General features: G+C 39.0%; 1 protein-coding gene across 1 annotated transcript in view; it reads left to right on the top strand.

Moving 5' to 3' along the window:
• SLC35D1 (solute carrier family 35 member D1) overlaps positions 1-27061 on the top strand; it is a 51220-nt gene that overhangs the window by 18311 nt on the left and 5848 nt on the right. The window contains exons 9-11 of the mRNA XM_045477783.1: positions 8733-8800; positions 9919-9997; positions 13438-13520. Coding sequence (XP_045333739.1) covers positions 8733-8800; positions 9919-9997; positions 13438-13520 — 230 coding nt within the window. The remainder of the gene's footprint in view (positions 1-8732; positions 8801-9918; positions 9998-13437; positions 13521-27061) is intronic.

Here is a 27061-nt window from a genome sequence, read left to right as displayed (position 1 = left end):
AGTGGTTCAGACAGCCAGAATCAGTTGATTAGAGCTGGGAAAGAAGACAAAAAAATCTGATTGTATCCCTAGACTTGGTTTTACTGATTATGTGATGTTAGTGCCTAATCTTACTCCTATACTCCCTTTCTTAATTTCCTTAACCTAAACAACTAGAGAACACATTTTTTTTATTAAACTTTTTTTTCAAATATTTTTATTTAACCGAAAGTCTCATCCAAACCAAATGCCTAATTTTCAGAAATGGTAGGTCCATATAACCCATTTGCCCATTGATTTATGCCACGTACTTTTTATGCCTGTGGTGTGTATTGGCTTGTGGTATTACATTGTACCACCAGCACCTGTAGAACCAGAGACTTCATTCAAAACAGAAGGAAAGCTAAGCATCTTTGTATGTGCAGTCTGTGATCACAGCCATTTGAAGATTGCAGGACTTGTGGAAGGGAGCCCATCGAGCTCTGTGTCACACAGTGACCAAGCAGGTCATTTTGTTCACAGTGGCTCTTTATTAGCTATCTTTGGAGGCAAACATTTTATTTGGTTTTAAATGTCCCTCCCCCCATCCTTGATTAACAAAATATATGTTCACTGTGCCTTCTGTATTTCCTGTCTTAGGGAGAAGAAAAATATGCATGCAAATCTATCACTGAGAGATAACAGTGGTGATGGAAGTATGTGAATTTTGTATAAAGTGTCTGCATTTCATTCTCTGAATTGATTTCTCACAAGAGGCAGATGGAGCAGACTGTTGTCTATATTTGTAATATAGGTAGAGGCTTAGAGAGGTTAAATGACTTTATGATGGACTCACAGAAAATTAATGGCAAATTTAGAATTTAAATGCCCACTTTTTGGCTCATTGATCAATAACGATAACTATGTGAAGCTATCTAGAAGAAAAAACTCAGAACATGTTACCTTGCCTTTGGTTTTTCTTGGTACTTAACTAACAGAACAGGCACTTAGTAGCTGGATGGTTTGGGGAAAGTTACTTAACATTTCTGGACCCGGAAGTATAATAAGCTCTTAATAAGCAGTAGCTTCAATTTTTTTTTATGCTATCTTTATGATAGGGAGTAGACTCCATTCTATGGTAGTGTTTGGGTCATATTTATCCTACAGCTATACTTTCAAATGGCTGCTGCTTGTTCTGTTGTAGCCAAAGATCCATTCCTGTGGCAAAGCAGAGGAATGCAATAGGCTGCTTCTGCTGTAGAGTGGCTTTCTCCAGAGACAGGCCTAGTATTTAGGGAGGGAAAACAATCCTGTGAGAATTGTTTTTCAATTTTTGAATTCTATGTAAATTGAATCATGTTCATGGGATTTATTTTAATATTCTGTAGATACAGTTATTATGTTCTCAGAGGGGACTGTACAGTATATATTTGGGGCATTTTTCCAAATAAAATGTAATGCTCAGTGTAGTAAAACTTGGGCTTGAGTGTATAGACTCAAGCCTACCATGTATTAGCTATGTTACCTAAAGTAAGTTACTCCTCGTCTTCTGGGGATAAGAAGGCTTGGCCTTTCTACCTCACAGGGTTACTTGGGGATCAAATGACATGAGGTATGCAGAAGCATTTTGTAAACTATAAAGCACTCCACAAATATAAGGTAGTACTTGTTTATTGTCACAATTTGTTCCTTCATTTATTAGCAAACCTGAACTAAATTGTCTTCAGCACAGTACCCGCAGGCCAACTGTGGGACCTGGCACATGACGGGGACTTAGTAGATTTAAAAATACAAAATGAAACCAGAAGAAATGTTTAGAGCTAAAGGAGGGAAGGAGCTCAGGTATATAGAGGGTTTTATTTGAAGCCTTTGCCAAATAACTGATTTTTTTCCACTCCTAGGTCACTGACAAAAAAAAATTAAGGTGCACCTGGGTGGCTCAGTCAGTTAAGCATCCGACTTAGGCTCAGGCCATGATCTCACAGGCTGTGAGTTCGAGCCCCGCATCGGGCTCTGTGCTGACAGCTCAGAGCCTGGAGCCTGCTTCGGATTCATGTATCTCCCACTCTCTCTGCCCCACCCCTGCTCATGTTCTGTCTCTCTCTCCTTCAAAAATAAGCATTAAAATTTTTTTTAATTAAAAAAAAAATAGAAATGATGTTTACATATGAAAACTGACATCATTTATTGAATGAGATGGACCTCCTTCATATCAGTCATTGTATCCATAATTATCTTTAATTCTGATAACTCTACAAGATAGCCTTGTAGAGTTATTTCTCTTATTATATGTGCAGAAACTAAGGTTCAGAGAATCCTCATGGTCCATCACACCAGCTTATTCTCTTAGTGACTTCGGAGTAAAAGAGTAGCTTATCTAGGAAAGGAGGATAATTTAGAGTTGAGGAAAGTTCTTAGGCCTGAGATTTCTTTCTTCTTTTCTTTTCCTTTTCTTTTTTTTTCTTTTCTTTTCAGAGAGAGAGAGAGAGAGAGAGAGAGAGGATACGTACGAGTGGGCAAGAGGGGCAAAGGGAGAGAGAGAGAAAATGAGAGAGAGAGAGAACTTCTGTGCTGACGGTGGAGCCTGATGCAGGGCTCAGTTCCTCAACCCTGGGATCTTGACCTGAGCTGAAATCAAGAGTTGGACGCTCAACTGACTGAGCCAACCAGGTGCCCCAGACCTGATATTTCTTTTATGTGTTTCAGTTTGAAGTAGTCTCTCCTTATGAAGCTGATCTAACACTCATGTTAGAGTTGGAAGAAACCTTAATATGCACCCAGTTTAACTTCCCTCGCAGAAGCTAATGCTGGCATAATGAAACAGTGGTGAGGTGGTGCAAGATACTGGGCTTCAGAATCCTGGTGTGCTGCTTTTTTTAGGTACAATGGCTTCTGTACCAATAACCCTCCCAAAGATACTTCTTCTGTGCCCACCTGCTGGTTTTCTGGGTTATGCCTTTCTCTTCAAAAAAAGAGAAAGTAAACTCGGTGCAAAAACTAACGAGTTATAGGCCAGTAAAATGACTTTTGCCATTTTAAGAAAATTTAAAATTATATAGATTTAATCTGAAACTTTAAATCTAGTAGCGTGTACAAGTAGTATGTGGGTGTATTAAATGTTTTTCTTTTCCCATGATTTTTTTTTTTTTTTTTGAGAGAGAGAGAGCATGAGCAGGGGAGGGGCAGAGAGGGGGAGACAGAGAGAGAGAGAGAGAGAGAAAGAAAGAGAAAGAAAGAAAAGAAAGAGAAAGAAAATCTCAAGCAGGCTCCATGCTCAGTGCAGAGCCTGATGTGGGGCGATGTCATGACCAGACCATGAGATCATGACCTAAGCCAAAATCAAGAATCAGACACTTAACCGACTGAGCTACCCAGGTGCTTAGGTGTGTGGGTGTATTAACAAGTAAAGTCTAACTCATCTGCCAGTAGAAAATGATACTAAGCCAGAGGTCATGGATGTTTAATCCACCTCAGCTATTTGTACCTAACACTTCTAAATGCTTGGGGCTATGGAGAAATGACATATGACATAGTTCCTGCTCTCAAGGAATTTACAGTCTTGCTGGTAGAGGCTGGTCTCCTGAGTCCTCCCAGCCTGTACTTTATTGTGTTTTAATGGGTTTTCATCAGAGAGGAGGGTGTGTTTACAGGTATGAAAGTGCATAGAATGAGACTATGTATGACTTCTTTCATTTATTCTTCATCATTTTACAGTTATGGAACATCTATTTGCTATCACTTTGTTAAGCACTGTGGATACAGAGATAAACCATGAAGGCATTCAAAGTGTCTGGATAGATGATCATGTATATACAAATAGTCACATACATACACGTACTTAGTCACGTACATGCAGTGTCAGTGATAAAAGTAGCACTTAGTGTTCTTGACAGTTTGGCAAGAAGGAGCCTGATATGAATGCAGGTTTTTGTGCAAAGCTTCCCAGTGGAGGCGTCATATGAGATAGGTTTATAATTCGAGTCAGTAATTGAATTTGGTCTTTTGCTTCTAGCCATGATGGCATAACAGGGACAGGATTTACCTTTCTGCCTGAACCTACTAGAATACCAAACATATATGAAAAATGTTTTTCAGACATTGGACAACAGGTGGTAAAGGATTGTGGAGGGAAAAAGGATGAGAAGAGAAAAGAAGTACATAAAAAAAAGACCCAAATGAAATTTTAAGGAAAAATATAATAACCTGAATTGAAAAATAAAGTACAAGGTATTAAACAGCAGATTAGGCAGTACAGAAGAAAAGATCAGTGAATTAAAGAAATAGCAATAGAAACTATCCAAGATGAAACACATGGAGAAAAAAGGACTGGAAAACAAATGAACAGATTACTAGTGACGTGCAGGGTAGTATCAAGAGATCTATAATACGTGTAACTGTAGTCCTGAAGAAGAGGGTGGGTACAAAAACTTTTTGAAGAATTAATGGCAGATGTCTTTCCCAATTTGATGAAAACTAAATCTACACATACAAGAAGCTCAACACAAACTATAGTATAGTAAACACAAAGTATAGTAAACGAAAAGGAAACTATACCATAAAGAGGGACATTTCGGGGCGCCTGGGTGGCGCAGTCGGTTAAGCGTCCGACTTCAGCCAGGTCACGATCTCGTAGTCCGTGAGTTCGAGCCCCGCGTCGGGCTCTGGGCTGATGGCTCAGAGCCTGGAGCCTGTTTCCGATTCTGTGTCTCCCTCTCTCTCTGCCCCTCCCCCGTTCATGCTGTGTCTCTCTCTGTCCCAAAAATAAATTAAAAAACGTTGAAAAAAAAATTAAAAAAAAAAAAAGAGGGACATTTCATAATGCTGAAAGAGTTAATATATCAAGTAGACATAACTGTCCTGCATATGAATGTGCTTAATGAGAAAGCCTCAAAATATCTGAAGCAAAAACTGATAAAACAGAAAGGATAAGTACATTATTGACAATTATAGTTGGAGATTTTAACACTCCTCTTTCAGTAATAAAACAACTAAACTGAAAGCCATTAAGGCTATAGAACACTTGAACAACACCATCAACTAATTTGACCTAATTGACATTTACAGAACATTCGACTCAAAAACAACAGAATATACATTCTTTTCAAGTGCACATGGAACATATACCAAGCTAAACTGTATTCTGAGCCAAAAAAATGATTATTAATAGCTTTAAATAATTGTAATCATAGAAAGTCTGTTCCCTGGTCAGAACAGAATTAAACTAGAAATTAATAACATAAAGGTATATGGAAAAATCTTCAAATGTTTGGAAATAAACACTTCTAAATAACACATGGATCAAAGAAAAAAATCATGAAGAAAATAAAACATTTCAAACAATGAAAATTAAAACACAACATAGTAAGGGCACCTGGGTGGCTCAGTTGGTTAAGCATCCAACCTCGACTCAGGTCATGCATGATCTCATGGTTTGTGAGTTCGAGCCCTGCGCTGGGCTCTGTGCTGACAGGTTGGAGCCTGGAACCTGCTTCAGATTCTGTGTCTCCTTCTCTCTCTGGTCTTCCGCCACTCACAGTCTGTCTCTCTCAAAAATGAATAAACATTAAAAATTTTTAAGACATAACATAGGAAAACTTATGGGATGCTGCTAAAGTGGTGCTTAGAGGTGAATCTATAGAATTAAATGCATATATTAGAAAAGAAGAAAGGTCTAAAATCAGTGGCCTAAGCCTGTCCCTTTAGAAACTAGAAAAAAATAAGAGCAAATTAAACCCAAAGTAAATATAAGGAAGGTAAGAGCAGAAATCAGTGAAATAGAAAACAGAAAAGCAATAGAGAAAAATCAGTGAACCTAAAACCTGGAGGCCAATGAAAGTTCAGTAAAATTGCTCAACCATAGCCAGTTGATCAGGGCAAAAAGTGAGAATGCACAAATTATCAATATAGGGAATGAAGGAGTGATATCATTACAGAGCTTGCATATACTAAAGGTATAATGGAATATTAGGAACAACATTATGCCATAAACTCAAAAACTAAGATGAAATGAACAAATTCTTTAAAAAGACAAATTACCAAAGCTCACTCAAGAAGAAGTAGATAACATGAATAGCCCTATTCTACTAAATAATTAAAAAGCTCTACTTAATTAAAATAATTAGAAGCTATTTAGCTTCTATTTATGAGGCTATTTAGCTCTATTTCTCTTAAAGGAACTGAATTTTGGTTAACCTTCCCAAAAGGAAAACTCTAGGCCTTGAATTAATTAATTAAGGGGGGCTTAATTAATTAATGGGGCTATTTAGCTCTATTTCTATTAAGAAATTGAATTTTAGTTAAAAACTTTTCCAAAAGGAAAACTCTGGGCCTTGAATCTGGAACAGATTGTCTCTCACAGCCCTCAGAAGGAGCCATCCCTGCTGGCACCTTGATCTTGACTTCCAGCCTCCAGAGTGTGACACAAAAGTTTCTGTTCAAGTCACTCAATTGGTGGAACTTTATTTATAGCAGCCCTGGTATAGACTTAAATGTAGAGTTAAAACTTAAAACTTGAAGAAAACATAGGAGAAAATCTCTGTGAAAATCTCAGCTTCATAGGAAAGTCATAAAAAGCAAGAATTGTAAAAGATAAAATAATTAGACTACATCAAAATTAAATTTTTTTGTTTTTTAAGGCATAATTAAAGAAATAAAAAGGCAAGCCACAGACTGGGAGGATATATTTGCACAACCATGTATATAATATATAATAATCATATATAATATGTAATTTTTTAGAAAATACACAGTCATATGTATGATAATCATATATATGTGTGATTTTTATATATATAAAAAATTAAGAACTTGTATCCAGAATATATGAAAAATAACTCAGTAATAAGACAAATAGATAAATTTGGGAGATTTGGACAGACATTTCACCAGAGAAGCAATACTGATGGCAAATAAACACATTAAAATATGCTCAGTCAGGGCACCTGACTGGCTCAGTCAGTAGAGCATGTGACTCTTGATCTTGGGGTTATGAGTGTGAGCCCACCATTGGGTACAGAGATTACTTTAAAATCTTTTTAAAAAAACTTAAAAAAAAATAAAATATGCTATACCTCATTAATCATTAGAAAAAAAATATGCTCCACTTCGTTAATCATTAGAAAAATGCAAGTTAATATTATAGTGAGATACTATTTACTTATAGTACAGTGGTCTCATACAGTTCCAAGTGCTGATGAGAAGGTAAAGCAATAGGAACTCTCATAGAGTGCTGGTGGGAGTACAAGATAGTATAGTTATTTCATCAGTTTCTTAGAAAGTTAAAGATACATTTACTGAAAGAACCAGCCAACCCATTTTCTAGGTATCTACCTGAGAAAAATAAAAATGTCCACAGAGATTTGTATTCAAAGGCCCATTATAGCTCTATTAATAACAAGTCATGAAAACAACCTAAATATTTATTAACTGGTGACTAAACAGATTGTGGTATAGTCCTAAGATGGAATACTAATCAGTAATAAAAATAAATGTAACAAAAATGATACAACAGCATAAGTGATTCTCAAAAGCATTATGCCAAGTGAAAAGCCAGACATAAGAGTACATGCTGTGCAATCCCATTTGTAGGAAATTGTTGAAGAACAAAACTCTAGTAACAGACAATAGATCAGACGTCGCCATAGGTTATAATCAGAGGTTGTAAATTTGGGAGGGGATCACCACTTAAAAGTGGTTGATTTTATTTTTTGCATATTATGCCTCAACAAAGAAAGAACCTTGAACAAATTGAATGTCTACTGTTTGCTGTGTTAGGAATTTGCTTAGGTAGATGTGATGTGGGTCCTCCTGCAGGAAGCTGTAGACACTGTGTAGAAAGACTTGCAGTTTGGAGAGAAAGAGAGTCCTAGAGGGAAGTACTGCTGGGGCAGAGGAGAGAGTTCTTATCAGGAAGGCTCCATATAGTGGCTGCTTGCGTTTTAGTTTGATCTGCCAACAGGAGTCAGGAGAGTGTTGAGAAGGACATTCTAAGCAAAGGCACCTGAGTGTGAAAATGCATGTTACATTTTATAAACAATGAAGGGCCTCGTATTGCTGGAGCCTTGGAGCTATGAGATTTATGTTGAAGTGACAAGAATTGAAGCTGATTGGGTTGGCAGAAAGATGAAAGGTGGAATGTTTATCATATTTGCTTAACAAACTGATATCGTAAGAGACGTTATGTACTTTAGAGGAAAACCTTCCCTCTTGGTTGAGAGATGAGGCGATCACTACACCCTTTCATTTCTCTTCACTCCTTTGCTTTTAGCTTAAAAACAAAACAGCAACAAAACCTTGCTTTTACCATCAGCTGTTTTAAAATAGTAATTCACCCTGCATAGACCTCAGCCAAATTTGTGTAACTAATGCTGTATTTGAGTTTTCACATGTTGTAGGAAAGAAGTATGTTTCAGTGTTTGAGAAAGTCTTTGATACTAGCCATCTGGGAGAGCTGCTCAGATTAGCCAGATCTTAGATACGGCTTCTGCCTTCAAGCAAATGTCCATTTCTTTGAACCAACAGGGAGAAGTACAAGACCTTCCTCACATTACATTTTAGAAAGGAGGAAACCTTCTGAAACTGCTTTTTTGGTTCAGCTCCATATATGTCAAATTCTTAAACATCACTCTCTATCCCTTGAGTGACGAAGGGAAATGTATATGTGTGTGTGGTGGGAGCAACATAGGATTTTTTTTCCATGGGATTTTGATTAAAGAATAGGACAGCTGATTTTGAGGGCTTGCTCTACAATCTGATACTTTTCTTGTGTATTACAGGCAATGGATTTTGAAGGCTGGGCCGACACCCTCTTTCTTCTGCAGTTCACTCTCTCTTGTGTGATGGGGTAAGCCTTTGTTCCTTGTTAGCAGATAGTTTTCCTAGAGAAGTTTGTTCTGGGATCCTTTTGCTTCACTCCTCAGTATACTGTTCTGTGTCTTGAATGTTTCAGCCTAGGATAATTAAACTTCCAGATTCAGGTGGTTTCACAGCCCTTGGGAACGTGCCCTTAGAGGCTACTAAACTGATCCCAGAGTCATACTCAGAAGGATGGAGACAAGAAACGAATACTTACCAAATAACCTAGTATGTGATAAGCACCATTATATTTCAAAAGGCATTATTTTATTTCTATATTAACCACAGGACACATGTTTCCGTCCACCTACCTATGAGAGAGTAGGCTCAGAACTCAAGTAAATTGTCTAAATTTGCACAGTTAGCAGGCGGCAGTGGCAGCCTTTGAATTGGGGGCTGTCTGACTCTCTCCACCAGGTTATCTTCCTCTCAGAAGAGTGTATGTGGAAAATAGGAGGGTATCTGCTAATGTGCCTCTTCTCTTCACCTTTGTATTTCCCTAATGAATTTTTACCTCGGCCAGTCAGTTTAGTTGGTGTTCATGACTAGATCTGGCACAGGCTAGGTACATGATGAGCAAGTGCTTCAAAATAAAATTGACATGGTGCATTGGCACTCCAGCTTGGAAGCCTTGTAAATCTGGCCATTCCAACTGCTGGGCCACTTAGTTGTTAAGTGAACCTGTGGCCCCTCTTAAGGTAGTGCTGATTCGGGTTTCTTCCATCTTTAAGAATCTCTGTTGCCTCCTGGTCCAGGGGTCATATTGTCTCATGGGAGGTACACACCTGACTCGTGGTCTGTGAGCTCAGCTTTCTATCTGGGTTAGGTGACTTAGTGGTAATATAATATAAAAAGAGTATTCAGGATTAGCAACGGTGGTTTCAAGGGTTTGGTGAGGGTAGCTGGGGAAAACACCTGGTCAACAAATGGACATGTGTTTCTTTTTAGTGAGATTTTTAAAATCTAAAGCTGCAGTACATGCAGGGGAGAGGTGGGGAAAGCTCATAGTGACTACAATGTGCTAGCATGGCCAACAGTGTTTCTCTTGGCTAGAGATTGCTATAAAGTAAGCAACTGGCTCTTACACCTCTTCCTTCTTCATTCCAGGTTTATCTTGATGTATGCCACAGTACTCTGCACGCAGTATAATTCTGCTCTTACAACTACAATAGTTGGCTGTATTAAGGTGAGTTGAAAAAAATACTGTTAGCTTTTGGGTACCTGCTTTATTTGAAAGTTGTTACTCTAAGTCTCTCTGTGGTCTTAAGCCCCTATAATCCTTTTTTTTCTGACAGAATGTCTTGGTTTGGCAGATTGTGGTGATGGTTTCTAAAATGATCTTTAAGAACTCAAGGGGCTATAATCTCCACTTTCAGGCAACTTGGCTCTGAGGAGTATGGGAAAAGAAGAATGTGTTATCTTAGTGTAGAGGAGGCGGAATTAGGCTTGTTTCAGACAGGGTAGGTAACTAGCTTGGTAGTGATAGGCTTGTCCCTGTAACCCCCATGAAAACTGTTCTGTTCTCTGCCTTATTCAGTTCTGGCTGTTATAGGGAAAGGGTGCCTGCCAGAAATTAATCAAGGGATTTTTCCAGTGCATGAGCCAGACCTTAAATGGCCCACTTTTAAAAGCTGTGTCTGACATTTCCAGTGATGTCATTTCCTCCAGATCGCTTTTATTTGAGGGAGGCTCATTTGTCTTCAGCCAGGAGAGCCAAGTTGACTTGAATATTGAGCTGAAGTTAGTGGCTTGAAGCCTGAGGCCTGTTTCATCTGATTTTGTGCTTCTAGTGCTTTAATCTCCAAGACCACAGCATGCCAGATTTCCAAATGAATTAGCAGGGTAGGCTTGCTTTCTAAAAAAGGTAAGACAGAGCCGGGCAGAGTGGGGGTAAGACAGAGAGGTAGGCCCTTGATCATTTGGGGAAAAGAATACTTGCCCTTGGGACTTCCTTTCTGATTCCCCATTTGTCAATAGTGAGGGGAGGGATTGCACAATAAAGTTTTCACTGCTCTGCTATGTTTCCCTTTATATCTCCATGTAGTGGTGTCCACTTGCCCTCACTTTGGAAACTAGATTTGGGTTAAAATTTCAGAAGGTCTGTGACTTCAAATCATGGAATTGGAGTGTTTGGTGTAAATAAAATTCTAAATTAAGCTATAACTAGTTAGTTGTGTGAATTCCCATGAAAGCCAGAGACAGTTCATCTGCATTCAAAGGCCTAGGCTGCTAAAATAGTTTTAGCCCCTCAAGTTAGCTCTCAGCTCTGTTTTGGTTTTGTAAAGTAAATGGTTCAAGAGCAAAGTGAATGCAGAATAAGAACATCAAGAACCTGAGAGACAGGCCAGTTGTTGTTACCAGTTTTTAACCAAAAAGGACAGTGTAGGAAAGTCAGTGTTTCCTTTTTTTTTTTTTTTTTTTTTTTTAAATTTTTAATGTCTATTTATTTTTGAGAGAGACAGAGACAGAATGTGAGTGGGTTAGGAGCAGAGAGAGAGGGAGACACAGAATCCGAAGCACAGAGCCCAACGAGGGGCTCAAACTCACAAGCTGTGAGATCATGACCTGAGCCGAAGTTGGACGCTCAACCGACTGAGCCACCCAGGAGCCCCAGTCAGTGTTCTTTTTAATAACGAACCTATTTGCTTAAGATTTCTTAGTGTATTTTCTTTTTATTTATCAGCATGGAGTACAAATATAATCACACTCTTATTAACATACAGTCCCAGTACCTTTCTTTTGATATTTCCTCCTCCCCACACAACCCTATTAATTTACTCTGTCCCCAAGGGATCAGTTTTACTTCCAAAGTCTAGAGGGAGGGAAAAACTGGACTGTTGGATTAGTTTACAACCGCTGTTGGTCCTCGCTGCCTTGTATCACTGCTGAAGGATGTCTTCATTCTTCAGACGGGAGTGCGCTGCTGCCCTTGCTGGTTCAGAGCCTCATGGGCCACAGGGGAGTTTCTTTCATCAGCCTCCCAGTCACAGCCCTTTTAGCTCAGTCACTGCCCCAAGAGACTGTCAGTATTTCTTGTTTTTCTTAATCATGGTGGGAAGATTATGTAGGTTACTTAGTTAAAAGTGGAAATTCCTGGGCCCACCTCATGTATACTAAATCAGCGGCTCTAAAGTAGAACCTGGAAATCATCATTTTTAACAAGGTTTCCAGGTGATTCTCTGGTAGACTAAAGTTTGAAACTTGCCGTGTTAGTTTTCAGTTACTAGCATAGATTCTTCTGTGCTTGCTAGTAAGTTCTGCTTTGGGGGCATTGCTGTCTTTTCCTGGTTGATTTCGAGCAGCAAGGTTTGGATTCTGAGTCCTTTCCCTATCTGTAGCTCCCTGGGCAATCTATGCAAATTAACCTGCCTTCTCTCTAGATCTCTGTTCCAAGTGAGATCCTGTTACACATTTTCTCAAGTTGCCTACTGACCTTATTTACTGTTACATGGTATTTATTTTTATTTTTTCCCCTCAAATAATAAGAAAAGCTGTTCTAAGGTAACTTGCTTAGACCTAGAAAAGGTTGACATAATTTTGAATGTTCTCTCAAAGGGCACTCCCATTATACAATTAATTTTGAGGTTTCTTTTTGGCCTTTTAAAAATGCTGTGGTAGTTCTGCTTCCATAGGCCCAATCTAGGAGAGCCCAGGTTCTAAAAATGTTTGTGACATTTATCATTTACGACAGCTATAATAGTGGAGAGGGAGGCAGTGACTTGTGAATGTGAAAGAGAGAAGGTGAGGAAAGAATTGAATAATAGCTTGAACTTTGGGAAAGTTTATTTCACCTCTGTGGTCTGAAGATAATTGAAAGGAAGTCAGAGAAGCAGATGCTTACACCTAGGAGCTTAGGGAATCAGGAGAGGTAATTTTAGGTATGCTACTTTGAGACGCCTTTTCATATGTGGTATTTTTTTGTAAGTTTATTTATTCATTTATTTTGAGAGAGAGAGAGAATATCCCAAGCAGGCTGCTTGCTGTCAGTGCGGAGCCCAGTGTGGGGCTTGATCCCATGAACCTCGAGGTTGTGATCTGAGCCAAAACCAAGAATTGGACACTTAACTGACTCAACTGAGACACCCAGGTGCCCATCATGTGTTTTCTTAAGATACCAAAGAAGCTGCCTCTAAAAACAATGTTGATGTTGGTGAACTGCCTACCATCCCCTTTTTCCTTTTTAGAACAAGAGGGAGAGATACTTACCTGTGAGGTTTTCCTGCTTTACTTTCCCCTCACAAGTCAATGGTTACCGCAATGGGAGGAAGAAGCATTCTTTTCTAAGATTACTAAATGTGCATTATTGTTTTCTACCCCTAGTGTTTCTCTATTTAGATTTATAATGTCAGCCTATAACATGGGACAGGGAAAGTGGATAATCTTGTGATAATTATCAGTGAAAGCATTTAGCTTTTGGAGATTTAGATTGGGAGGAGGTTAATGTCATTGTTTCCTTATTAGTGGCCTTACTCATACTATGCTCATTTTAGGATTGGTGGGTTTTTCTGTTTATCTGATTTTATATTTTAAGGATAGGCATTTGGGCCATTGTGTGGATGAGTTTACATGAATATTGAAAAGCTCATTTAAACCTGTGTAACAGCATATTGCTGTTTTTCTTTGTAGAATATATTAATAACTTATATTGGAATGGTCTTTGGTGGAGATTATATTTTCACATGGACGAACTTCATTGGCTTAAATATCAGGTAAGTAAAAATATTTAAATGTAACCACTTTGACAGGAGGGATTTGGATACTCAAATAGTATCGCAGTAAGGGGCTATTTAATTGCAAATTTGTTTCTTTATTAAACATTTATGGAGCACCTACAGTGTATTATATATATTTAATGTCTTCACATAATGCTTTTGAAGAAATGGGGATAAAATGGTTCCATATTTTATGCACACACTATTTAAGGAATCTTTTCTGGAAGCTAAACTCCTTCTAGCCTTCAAAGAACAATCCTTTACTTATACTAGATGGTAGTACAGTGTTTTCAAGAAAATTCAGGGCTAAAGAATAGCAGCTCTGTTAGAATTGCTTTATATGTGTCTGACCTTAGACATATCACTGGATTCCTTTAGACTTTATCAGTGGTGAGGGTGACTTGTATGAAAGACCTTTTTCAGTTCCAGAATTGATTTCATGGCTTTAAATACTGTCTATGTGCTTGAAAATTCTCAAATTTGTATTTGGGCCAGACCTCTGTCTTCAACTCCAACTTCTATGTCTAACAGGCCACTTGACATCTCTAGCTAACATGTCCAAACCTGAAGTCCCTATTATTTTCTCCAAAGTGTGCTCCACCCATAGCCTCTGTATATCAGCTGATGCACACTCTGTCCTTCTAGCCTCTCAGTTCCAAAACCCTGGAGTCATTCTTGACCCTTCAATCTTCTACCCAGTATCCAGTGTGTTCACAAATTCTCTTGGCTCTACCTTCAGAATAGATCCAGAAAACAGTCACTTCTCATCTGCATTGCTCCCAGCATCATCTAAGCCACCAATCTAGCATCTCTTGCCTAGTTTACTGCCTAGTCTTCTCCACTTGCATGGTTAACTCCTTTATGCCTGTAAGTTTTTGCTCAATTGTTACCTTCTCTTGGAAGTCTACCCTGACCACCTTGTTTAAAACTACAACCTGCTCTTCCCCTTCTGATGCTGTGTTTTAAACCCTCTTATTCTATTTTTCTATTTATCTTTTCCAGAGCTCTTAATCTCCTTTAATATACTATAAAATTTGCTTATTTATTGCCTATTTTCTGTCTCTCCTGTTAGAATCTAAGTTCCATGGGGGTGGGGATCTCTGCCTATGTAGTTCTCTCATTTCTCAAACTCCTAGAATGAATCCTGCTATTGCTTAATAAGTGTTTGATGAATCCTATGTGGGTTGGTGAAAAAGCACTTTGGAAACTATAAAGCTCTCTAACAGAATATGGGAGTGTCATCTCTTTAATTTACAGCAAATTATATAACCTGTCTGGGCTCTTATTTCTTCAATATAAACAACTTTTGATAATACCTATTTTACCCCGTTCTACCTTCTTTATGAATCAACATGAAAATTTAATACTAATACTGGTAATAGATTAGTAACTCATTTTTACCCCTTCCCTGACATTTATTTGCCACTATAGTTATTTATCTTTTAAAGGAAAAGTCATTCATTATTTGTGGGGGTAGGAGTTGGGGGTGGTGGTGGGTGTAATGTGTACTTGAGGATTGTATATTATGGAAGGAAGATGAGTAGTTCAGTCTTAGACCTTGTTTGGAGCTATAGTTCTGATGCTTCCTATCTGTGTGACTTTGAGTTGTTTATCTTTTCTGAGCTTCAGTTTTCTTAGGTGCTAGGGATGAAAATACCCATATCTCTTGGGGCACCTGGGTGGCTCAGTTGGTTAAACAAACGACTCTTGATCTCAGCTCAGGTCTTGATCTCATGGTGGTGAGTTCAAGCCCCGCACTAGTCTCCATGCTGGGTGTGGAGCCTCCTTAGTTAAAAAAAAAAAAAACAAAAAAAACACCTCCTTAGACTTGTTAGAATGAAATAATCTAATATAAAATACCTAACTCACTGCTTGACATCTGTGTTTAGTAAATACCAGTTTCTTTCATTAATATTCATGAGAAGGGGCCAGGATGTAAGGAACAACTTGTTGGAACAGTTCTGACTTGGAATGTGATCTGCGTTTCATTCACTTCTAAAATTTGGATTAAAGAATCTTTTTAGCACTATATAGACCTGAGTCAGAGATGCCTTGATTTTTGTTTTGTTAGCTTCAAATAAATAATCTTAACAACCAAAATGAAGTGAAAGCTTCTGTTTGCATTTTCAGATCTCTGCAGTTCAAATTGCTTTTGAGATGATAAAAGTATCTTATAAGAAAACTTAGGTATCTTTTTTTTTTCACATTGTAGGCTATTAAAAGTGTCTGAGTATGTTGGAATGTTCTAACATTTGCCAATCTAAGGTAGATCAAAAGCAACATCTTGAAAATTCTTCCAGTAGAGTTTCTTTTTGTGTTGGGTAGTGCATTTTAGTTCTGGTTACACAGTACCATTTTGCTAGCAAGGATCTTTGTTAATGATAATCATGATAATGACTATCATTGGTACTCTGGCCCTAGGTAGTATTTTTAATAATTTTTAATTGCTTTCACATTTTATTACAAATTTTACATATCCTATCTCTTCAGTCTCTTTTATTACAAGGCTAGGGAGAATAATTGATGTACTTAGCCAGCCAAATTAGTTGCAGAGTTGGAATTAAAACCCACGTGAATTTCTGTTCAAATGCTGTTTTTCATTATAGTGTGCTTTTTACCTTTTGTAGAGGAAAGCTCTACAAAACTACTAATTTTTTTTTCACTTTTTCTCTTTAAAATGAAAATTATAGTTTTATTATTTACTTTTTTTTGAGTTCTTCTTGGAAAAGAACTGTGGACATGTCAAGCTGTGGACATTATTTTTTAAATGCAAAAACCAAACTTAAAGTGGCTGTCAGATTCACTTTGATCAAAATGGTGTCAGTCCATCTTTGGTGGACTGCATTTTGAAGGAAATCATTAATTGAACATATTCTTTTGTTTTCTTTGTGTGTGTGTGTGTGTGTGTGACTCATTTACTGTTTATTGAGTGCCATTAACCATTACATGATTTTTAATTTAAAAAAAGGTAGGGAATTCACACATTCTTGTAACCCATTTTCTTATTCCACATTTTAGCCAAAAATATTTCAGAGAAGTTGAAAGAATTTTACAACATCATCATATATTTATTACCTGAATTATACAATGAAAATTCTACTATGCTTATGCTTTATTACATATCTATAATTGAACTATATTCTTCAAAGATTCTGTGATTAGACCCAGATACATTTAGCTTTCCTCTACCCTGCCTAGTTTCTTTGTTGTTTTAAGAAGAGTTTAAATAGCCTTCTCTGGTGTGATTCAAATGCAAGAAGCAGGAGGTTTGCACTGGTAGCTACTTATTAGGCTTCATCCAAATTGATTCTGGGGTTTAGGCGGCACTTTTTTATTTTTTATTTTTTTTTAAACAGTTCTTTTTTTTTTTTTTTTTTTCAACGTTTATTTTTGGGACAGAGAGAGACAGAGCATGAACGGGGGGAGGGGCAGAGAGAGAGGGAGACACAGAATCGGAAACAGGCTCCAGGCTCTGAGCCATCAGCCCAGAGCCCGACGCGGGGCTCGAACTCACGGACCGCGAGATCGTGACCTGGCTGAAGTCGGACGCTTAACCGACTGCGCCACCCAGGCGCCCCTAGGCGGCACTTTTTTAAATAGGTCTCTGTTGAGAGCCTGCCTGTCTTCAACTCTCCTAAATGCTTTTTCTCCAGCAGCCACTTACTGAGTGCTCACCAAGCCCCAAAGGCAGCGGAGAAGGGAGGGAATGATTAGTGAAGGGTGGTGACAAGAGCCTGCTTCTGTACTTACTTTCCATCTGTTGGCTGGAGTTGGCCTGTGGGTTTGGCCTAATGTAGCCTTTCCAGATAATGACATCATCATCTTCATAACTGCCCAGGCTAGAATTCCTAGAGTCTCTGGGACTCATCTTTGTGATTTTTTTTTCTTCCATTTTAAAAAGTTGTTATATGATTTGAATACAGTGAAATTCACCCCTTTTAGTTTACAGTTCTGTGAGTTTTGATAAATGGATACAGCAGTCCTGTAACTACCACCACCACATTCAAGATATAAAACAATTGTATTGCCTCTAAAATCTCCCCCATGTCCCTTTGCATTGAACCTCTCCCACTACCCTCAGTCTCTGACAAAGATCTGTTTTCATCTGTGTAGTATCCAGATTGTCATGGAAAGGTAGCTTTTGGTCTGACTTCTTTTCACATCAGATACTGCATTTGAGATTCTGTGTTGCACTCTGAGATTCTGTGTTGTTACATATATCAGTAGTTTGTAACTTTTTATTGCTGAGTATATTCTGTTATGGATATATCACAGTTTTTTTTATCGATTGACCCACTGAAAGACTGAAAGACATTTGGGTAGTTTCCAATTTTTAACCATTCTGTATTAGCTGTTAAAATACTTGCTTAAAAGTTAGTGAACGTAAGTTTTCATTTCACTTGGGTAAATACCTAGGAGTGGAATTCCTGGTTTGTCTGGTAAGTGTTATGCTTCATTTCCTAAGAAATTGTCAAACTATTTTCAAAAATGTCTGTAACATTTTGCATATCCCTCAGCCATGTATGATGCACTATGCTGGTTGCTCCACATCCCAGCCCTTGGTATTCTAGACATTCTAATAGATCTGTAGTGGTTTCTCATTGTGGTTTTACGTGCTGTAGTGTGTAGTGATTCATGATGTTGAACATCTTTTCATGTGTTTATTTTCCATCTGTATATATTCTTTGGTAAAGTGGCTGTTCAGATATTTTGCCCATTAAAAAAAATTTTTTTTTAACGTTTTACTTATTTTTGAGACAGGGAGAGACAGAGCATGAACAGGGGAGGGTCAGAGAGAGGGAGACACAGAATCTGAAACAGACTCCAGGCTCTGAGCAAGCTGTCAGCACAGAGCCCGATGCGGGGCTCAAACTCACGGACCGCGAGATCATGACCTGAGCCGAAGTCGGCCGCTTAACCGACTGAGCCACCCAGGCGCCCCTGTTTTACCCATTTTTTAAAAATTGGGTTGTTTTTTTGTTTTTTGAAGATTTTATTTTTAAGTAATCTCTGCACCCAACATGGGACTTGAACCTGCAACCTCGAGATCAAGAGTCACGAGCTCTACTGACTGAGCCAGCCAGGCGCCCTTTGTTTTCTTAAATTTTCAGAGTTCTTTATTTATTATGGATACAAGTCTTTTATCAGATATGTGATGTACAAGTATTACTTCCCAGTCTGTGGCCTGTCTTTTCATTTTTCTAATACACTCTTTTGAAGAAGAAAATTTTTAAGGCTATTTTATCAGTTTTTCTTCTATGAGTTATGCTTTCAGTGTTAGGTATCTAAGAAATCTTTGCCTAACCCCAAGGTTACAAAGATTTTTCCTCTTATGTGTCCGAGAAGTTTTATACTGCTTTCGGTTTTACAATTAGGTATGTAGCTCACTTTTGGATTAATTTTTATATACTGTGTGAGGTCTAGATGAAAAGTTCTTTTTAGTGTGTGTGTGTGTGTGTGTGTGTGTGTGTGTGTTAATATAGATATCCAGTTCTAGTACCTTTTATTGCAAATGTTGTACTTTCTCTGTTGAATTGCCTAATTCTTTGTAACACTCTTTTGAAGTTCTTTTATTATCACTATTTTATAAATGAAGAGGCTGAGGCCTCCAGAGGTTAAGTAAGTTGAATGTATTCTGAAATTATGCATTGAGTGTGTCTGTATGTGAGGCATTGTGTTCTAGAGAGACATGGTACATTCCCTTGTAGATCTGCCAAGGTCACATAATTAGTAAGACATGTCACAAGGATTTTAACCCAGATGGATTGGACTCCAGAGTCACCGAGTTCTCATTCCTGAATGCATTTATCATTCAGAAAATGACTAAATAATTACAGTGTAGCCTAGTAAACCATATATGTATCCATCACCATTTTAGATTTTCGGCTATTTGAGGGCAGAAATCACTTGTCTTATTTCCAGTTATGCCAGTATTTATCAGTGTCTGGCCCATAATAAGCATTCAGCTAGTACTAATAACAAAATACTGGCCAGTATTAAAAAAAAATTTTTTTTAAGTTTACTCATTATTGAGAGACAGAGGGAGACAGAGTATGAGCATGGGAGGGACAGAGAGAAGGGGAGACACAGAATCTGAAGCGGGCTCCAAGCTCTGGGCTGTCAGCCCTCGAACTCATGAGCTGTGAGATCATGACCTGAGCCAAAGTCAGACGCTTAACCAACTGAGCCACCCAGGTGCCCGCTGGCCAGTATTTTTTATGTGTACTAGAACTGAGCATTGTCCTAACTACGCATACTTAATCTCTATAACAGCTCTATGAGATAGATGCTGTGAATATTCCATTTCACAGAGAGGCTAGAAACTTGCCCCATATTACCCACCTGGTAAGTTTTCAATCCATGATTTGCCTTCCAGGTCTTCATTCTTAACTATAGTCTATAAATAGTGGATACATGAATGGATTACTTTTATTTTCATATTCCTTCATGATATGCCATACGTACTGGTTAAGTCAGCCTCCTTTAGTGTAATGAAACTCATTTTGTAGCTTCTGAGGCCACTCTAGGGTCTGCATAGTCCCTGGGACGGGACATGGTGAAGCTCAGAGTCTAGCCCCACAGTTATTCCTGGGGATTTTAGTCCAGCTACCTCTGCCCAGCACCCGAATCTTCTATTCCCTCATTTTGAATTCCTTTGCTTGTTTCTTTAGAAGGATGAGTTGCTTCTCAATTTCAGACTGCTTCTCCTCCTGTATAATTTCATCTTAGTAGATTCTATTTTGGTTCCAGACTTCTCCTGAAGGACATGAGCTTTTCCTTTGCTTAGGGATTTTCTCACTTGGGGAGAGAGAAGGACATGTTTTGTATTATCAGTTAGTTGCTGCTGATGTAATATCCACCAGGCTATTTGTAGAGTTATATAACTGGCATTTATGGCACTAGAATAATTTGGACTTTTGAATAGGATCTGGGGAGGTTGGCTAGCCCTTGGTTATATTATAATTCCTGACAGAAGAACACTGAAATGGAATATTGCAAAGAATCTGTGTTCTCTACCAGTACTGCCACTAGCTCTTTATAATTCACCTTTCACAGCTTTAGTTTTCTTGCTCTCGGTTTTTGAAATCAAGTTGTCTATCCTGATACTGTCACTAAACTTTTCCACAGTCCTTAGGAACTGTGCCACATGCTCTCGGTAGGCCTGAAGTTATTTTACAGGAGACTTATGACATTTGAAGGAACCTCCTCCAGGTGTGGAAAACACGTAAAATATGTTATCCTTTTAGTTCTGATGGGAGCCTCCACCTACATTTAAAAGATTTTTAAGAGGCAGAAAAGAAAAAGGAGTATAGATGTAGGGTAGAAAATGATGGATATGCTTAAGAGCACCTGGGTGGCTACGTTGTTAAGCATCTGACTTCGGGTGAGGTCATGATCTCACGGTTTGTGAATTTGAGTCCAACATTGGGTGAACTCGAGGCCTGCTTCAGGCGAGCAGGAGTCCCCACTCTCGGTAAGCACAAGCCCCACTTTGGGTGAGCCCCGCTTCTCTCTTTCTCTCTCTCTCTTTCCACCTTCTTCTCTCTCCTTCTTCCCCTCCTGGGATTCTCTCTTTCTCTCTTTGCCCCTCGCTTACTTGTGCCCTGTCTCTCTCTCAAAAAAAAAAAAAAAAAAAAAAAAAAAAAGATGGAACGGGGGAGGGGCATTTCTCTTACATATTTGGAAAGAGCTAACAGTAAACAGTGAGAATAGATAGAAAACAAGTTTTTAGGCTTATATTCCTTTTTACTTTTCCATAACCTTTTTTAGTTCAGAGTCTTAAAAAAAAACAAACTCTATGTGGGGCTTCCCTAGAATTCTAATGAAACAAATAATATCTATGTCAAGGCCCATGAGTTCCAAACAACATCACAACAGGATTTAAGAGCCTTTTTTCTAAATTTACTCCTGGGCAAATTCCTAAAACTCCTAGGCAGATGAATTGGTTCACATCCTGGCCAGACATCGGTGACTAAGGTACTTCTATTTTTAAAGTATGTGCACAGACCAATACTTATCCTCGTGTAGAAAGGACATAAACATGCATCTGGAAAGGCAGAAGATAGGGGCTTAATGTTTGTTGAGTGCCTGGTATATGATGCCACCTTTACAGTGCCATCTCGTTTAATCATCTCCCAGTTCACATGATAATGCAATTGAGATTCAGGGAAAATAATTCGTCCAAGGGCACACAGCTGCCATAGTGAGAAGCAGAACTGAGATTCTCACCCTGATTTGACTATAAAAATCTTCCCTATGATTTAGCCATGTGAGGGACATGGGGTAAGAGATTAAATGACCCCTCTTTGTTTTGAACATCCCTAAAGCTGCCTTGCTTACCTCCTGCCTTACCACTGATTTGTCTTTATTCTTCTGTCTTCTTTGGCAAGCAGAGTAAGAATCAGAATTATTGAACCCAGTCTATAAATATGTTAAAGAAAGTGATGACTTAGTGTTTGCAAAGCCATAGATTAATTTTTATCTTCATGGAATTTATAATCTAGCTGAGAAGATTTATTTCCTTTTTAACAAATGTATGGTAGGTACCTACCAAACTTTGTTTTAGGCAATGGAGGTAGAGCTGTTATCAAAACTGTTTAACACTGTTGTCCTTCGTGGAGTTTTCCTTCTAGTAGAGGAGACAAAAAATGAATGATAATACAGTGAGTAAAATATTTGTTGGTGGTAAATGTTAATAACTGTGATGATAAATAGTAATGGAGAAAAGGCAAGGAAGGGGGATGAGGAGTACTGCAGAGAATAGGGTTACATTTTGTGTCAATACCTAAAAAAGGGAGGGGATGAGCCACATCAGTTTCTGGAGGGAAGAACAAGTAAAAAGACCCTGAAGTGGGAGTGTTGTGGTGTGTTCAGGGAACATGGGAGGCCAGTGTGATGGCAGTAGAGTGAATGAGATGAGATGAGCCATACAGGTAGTGGGGTGGAGTGATAGATTGAGGACTACTTTTAAGAGAGAGGAAGACAGAGGGTTTTGATTAAACGAATGACATGATCTGATTTAGTTTTAACAGAATTACTTTGCCCACTATGTTGAGATTAGGTGGAATGAGGAGGGAAAGTATGAAATGATTAACACCAATGCCTTTCATTCATGTAGGAATCATAAGGCATTTATAATAACATTTGGTATTTATATGGTCTTAATAACAGCCATGAGGAGACACTTCTGCACATTCTCATGAGAGCTTTCAGCAGCTGTCATCACACGTGTCACAGAGTAGCTATTTAGACTGGTACCTCTCACAAAGGCTATGGTTGTCTGCCTGGAAGACTTAATAGAAGAAAAGACAGTTAGGTAAGGCCTTGAACCATAGGTAGGATTTGGAGAGATGGAAAACAGAAGTGTAGGTATTCCAGCCATTGAGTGCTGCATGAGCAAAACAAAGGCATGGAGCTAGAAATGCACATGTTGGATGGGAGACTGGGAGGGTGGGCAGTAGTTACTCCATAAGAGGGATTTCACAAGGGTACTACTGGAAAAGTGGGCCAGCACTTGAGTGAGTGAGGAAGGAGGAATACCCAGCTTGGGAGATACTGTGAGAGTTACTACTGACCCACAGATAATAGGGGTTTGCTTACTCAATACAGTTAAGGCCTCTTTGGGATGACCAAAGACAAAGAGGCCTTACTATATGTAGGACTCCTTGATTTTCTGGGTGAACGGGTGTGCAGCCATGAAGATGAGGAAAAGCAGCAACTGGCAAAATCTGGTTCTTCTTTTTGGCAGTATTCGCTCCTGGTGTGCCTTGACATTTTGACTTTTATCCCTATTGGGTGTCTATTGTGTCCCAATGAGTGTTTTGAAATGATCTATTGTCCTGTTACATAATTTAAGTATAGAATTTAAATTATATAATTAACATGTAATTTTAGATAGCTTATTGTTACATAAATTATATAATTCTCACTTCAATCTTGTAAGAGTGGTATTCTGATCACCATTTCACAGATGGGCTCATTTCACAGAGCTGAGGCTCTGAGAGTTTAAGTAACTTGTCCCACATCACAGAGCTTTGTAACATTTATTCATTTTTGAGAGACAGAGCATGAGCGGCGAAGGGGCAGGGAGAGAGGGAAACACAGAATCTGAAGCAGGCTCCAGGCTCTGAGCTGTCAGCACAGAGCCTGATGCAGGGCTTGAATTTACAACCTGCGAGATCATGACCTGAGCCGAAGTCAGATGCTTAGCCACCCAGGCGCCCCATCACAGAGCTTTGTAAATGTCATAGTCAAGAATTATGTGGTTTTTATTCAATCCTGTGTCACCTCTGTGCTTCTCTTTGTTCAGATTGGAAAGCTCTGGAAGGTGATATATATACAGAGGCAACACAGCTCTGCTTTACTTGGCTGGTGAGAAAGATGAAAAAGGGCTCCCAGGAGCTGCTATGTGGGGAGTTGACATGGGTGTAGGAAGAATATACCAAGAGGTCCAGTTTCAATTATTTGGCAGGAATTACTATATGTTAGGAAATGTCAGTAAAAATCAAACTGCCTTGGCTCATAGGCTTGAGTATAAATTGACCTATTTTACATGTGGAATACAGAAGGCAGCATCTAGTCTGGGAGGCAGAGCTACATGGCTAAACACATGAGCATATATGTCAGCCACGAAGGGAGATGGACATAGTCTGGACCTTAGGACTCTTGCTCTCTGGCCATGGAGTTGCTATATGGAAGGCATTTTTAGCATATATTTGTAGAGTGGATATCCAGTTGTCTCAGGCTAGTAAATATGTCTGGAGCTGTAAGTCTAGAAGAGATAGATTGTGTTTGTGTGGCTTTGGAAGATCAGAAGTGGCCAGAGCAGAGGTGGCACTGTTCAGCACTTTTCCAGCCAGTCTTGCAGTATTCTAACTAGACCCTGTCTGTAGTGCATTGGAGCCTTGTCTTTTTCTTCTGTTTATCTCCTGGCTCTGTCACAGCATGTTGAGTGAATTAATGGTAGTGCTGTGATCTGAATATTAGGCAAGTGGAAGATGGCTTGAGATTTAAAAAAGTGAATCTTTGGGGCGCCTGGGTGGCGCAGTCGGTTGGGCGTCCGACTTCAGCCAGGTCACGATCTCGTGGTCTGTGAGTTCGAGCCTTGCGTCGGGCTCTGGGCTGATGGCTCAGAGCCTGGAGCCTGTTTCCGATTCTGTGTCTCCCTCTCTCTCTGCCCCTCCCCCGTTCATGCTCTGTCTCTCTCTGTCCCAAAAATAAATAAACGTTGAAAAAAAAAATTTATAAAAAAAAAAAAAAAAAAAAAAAGTGAATCTTTAGGATGGTCAAATATATAAATAACAAATCCAGAGTATCAGAGGTTGTCATATTTAATGTGAATATTTATGGAGCCAATAGATTGAGAAGTTTTTTGTGTAAAGTATTAGAAGATACTAATTCCAAACCATTTGGTAGTGATGTATCAAGATTCATATAGATTCACATCTGGCCTGTTTCCCTTTCTTTTTTTCACCATCCTCTTCTTCCCCTCCTCCCAGCTTCCCCGCATTCCCAAAGTGCATCTCCCCTCTGAGTCTAGGAGTAGCAGAGCTGACAGGGAAAGAGCGAGTAGGGAATATATATCTTCTGATTGTTTACCATGTGCCAAGATTAGGGCCTGGTTCTTTATGCAAGTTATCTCACTTTATCTGCAAACAAGCCTAGAGAGATAGTATTACTCTTATTAATACAGAAATAGAATCTCAGATAAATTAATAAATTTGCCAAGGGGCACAAAGCTGGCAGTATATTCAAGATTCGAACCAAGACCTAACTCCACAAAGTCCATGTCTTTTCATTACACTAACTATGCTAGGGATATAGGGTCCAGGCCTCATCCTTACAGTGATTCCGTAGTATTCCAGGGTATTCTTTGTCTTCTTCAGTCCTACACTGCTCCATTACTTCCATCCAGGTGAAATCAGCTTAATATAAAAATCAAATTGTGGGAGGGGGGATGGGCTAAATGAGTAAGGGGCATTTAAGGAATCTACTGAAATCATTGCTTCACTATATACTGACTAATTTGGATGTAAACTTTAAAAAATAAAAAATGAAGTTAATCAATCAGTCAATCAATAAACTTGTAGTATAAAAAGAAAAAAAAGGAAAAAAAGATTGTCTTGACAGGAAAAATAAAGAAAGCATTGTTATATTGAGGTTGTCCTGGGAGGGGGAACCCAGATGACAGGATGTTGTGAGTTCAGATGGGGCTGGAGGCCGAGGGAAATTGCCTGTCATGTAGATGTGCATGTGAACCTCAGAGAATTTTAGCTTCAGTCAGGAAGTATGCTATAGTAAGCCATCTTCGTAGTCCTAGCCCAGCTACCAGGGAAATCATCTACTTGATGCACTAGAAAACCTGAAACGTTTCTAGAAGAGTCTGAGAGATCAAACTCTTAAAAAAAAAAAAGGAAAGAAAGAAAAGAAATGGAAAAACTACTAGATGAAGGAAAAGATGAAGCTCTATGAAACTGGCACAAAGATTGGGTTCATGAGGGTCTGGAGTTTCTTTGGGCCATCACAGATACTCAGTTAAGCAGTTATTTACTGTATTGCTACAAAGTGTCAGGCCTGTGCAAGGGACTTTGTAGAGCTCAGAGTAAGGCTTTGGAAATATATAGGCTTATGGGAACAAAATAAGGACTGGTATCTCTTCTATCAAGTGGAGCAGGGGCCATAAGGGAGGAAGCTGTTTCAGTGGAGAAAATCAGAGGGATACGGGTTTTATTCTGGTCCATTATTAGGATGCTTTGTGACCCTCAGCAAGTTATCTTATGACTCTGGAACTCAGTTTCTTCATCTGTAAAATGAACATCTTGCCAGGGATATTGTACTTTGTAGGAATATTGCCATGGCAGATGTATGTTAAATGCTTGACATGGAATAGACTTTAGTAAATGGTCACAATTTGATGATTAAGTGCTGTGACTGCCTGATCTTCCTTCCTTATTTGTAGGGAGCTAGCTAGGCATTTCTCACCCTGCTGCAACTGGTATGGTGCTGGAACCCCAGAGCCCAGAGGAGAATAGAACTAATTTCAGATTAGTGGCAAGTTCATGAGTCAAGGGGTCAGGCAAAAGATGGGGGCCCAACCCAGGACAGGCATGTCTGAAATCAGAGTCTAGGCCAGGCTGCCAGCTGGAGACCCAAAAGAGTCACAGGTGTCAGGCTTAGCAGAAGAACACATCAGAACAGTCTCTTGACATGCTCCTGAGCTCCTCTGGCTTACTTTCACTTAGTGACTGGGGCAGGAAGCTGTGTATCCCATGTGGGTTTGAAGTCCCTGCAGAGAATAGACAAGTATAATCAGTGTCCCTCATGTGCGAACCCTCCCTGGTGGTTGGTGTGGTGGACAAGTGAGGGGTATGAGAAACCACCTCATGTCAAGGGCTCAGATGATAGGTTCTCCACTGTGAACTTGATTCTAGTCAGAAAGCAGGTCTGTGAATCCCCCAGGATCTGCATGTTTACTTAATAATTGGGATGTTTTTCATTCTTACTAAAAATTACATTTCTTTGTTTTGAATAATTATTTT

The sequence above is a fragment of the Leopardus geoffroyi genome, chromosome C1, assembly GCF_018350155.1.
Source record: "Leopardus geoffroyi isolate Oge1 chromosome C1, O.geoffroyi_Oge1_pat1.0, whole genome shotgun sequence".
Lineage (NCBI taxonomy): Eukaryota > Metazoa > Chordata > Mammalia > Carnivora > Felidae > Leopardus > Leopardus geoffroyi.
Note: the sequence above shows the minus strand (reverse complement) of the source record. Positions and strands in the feature narration are given on the sequence as shown.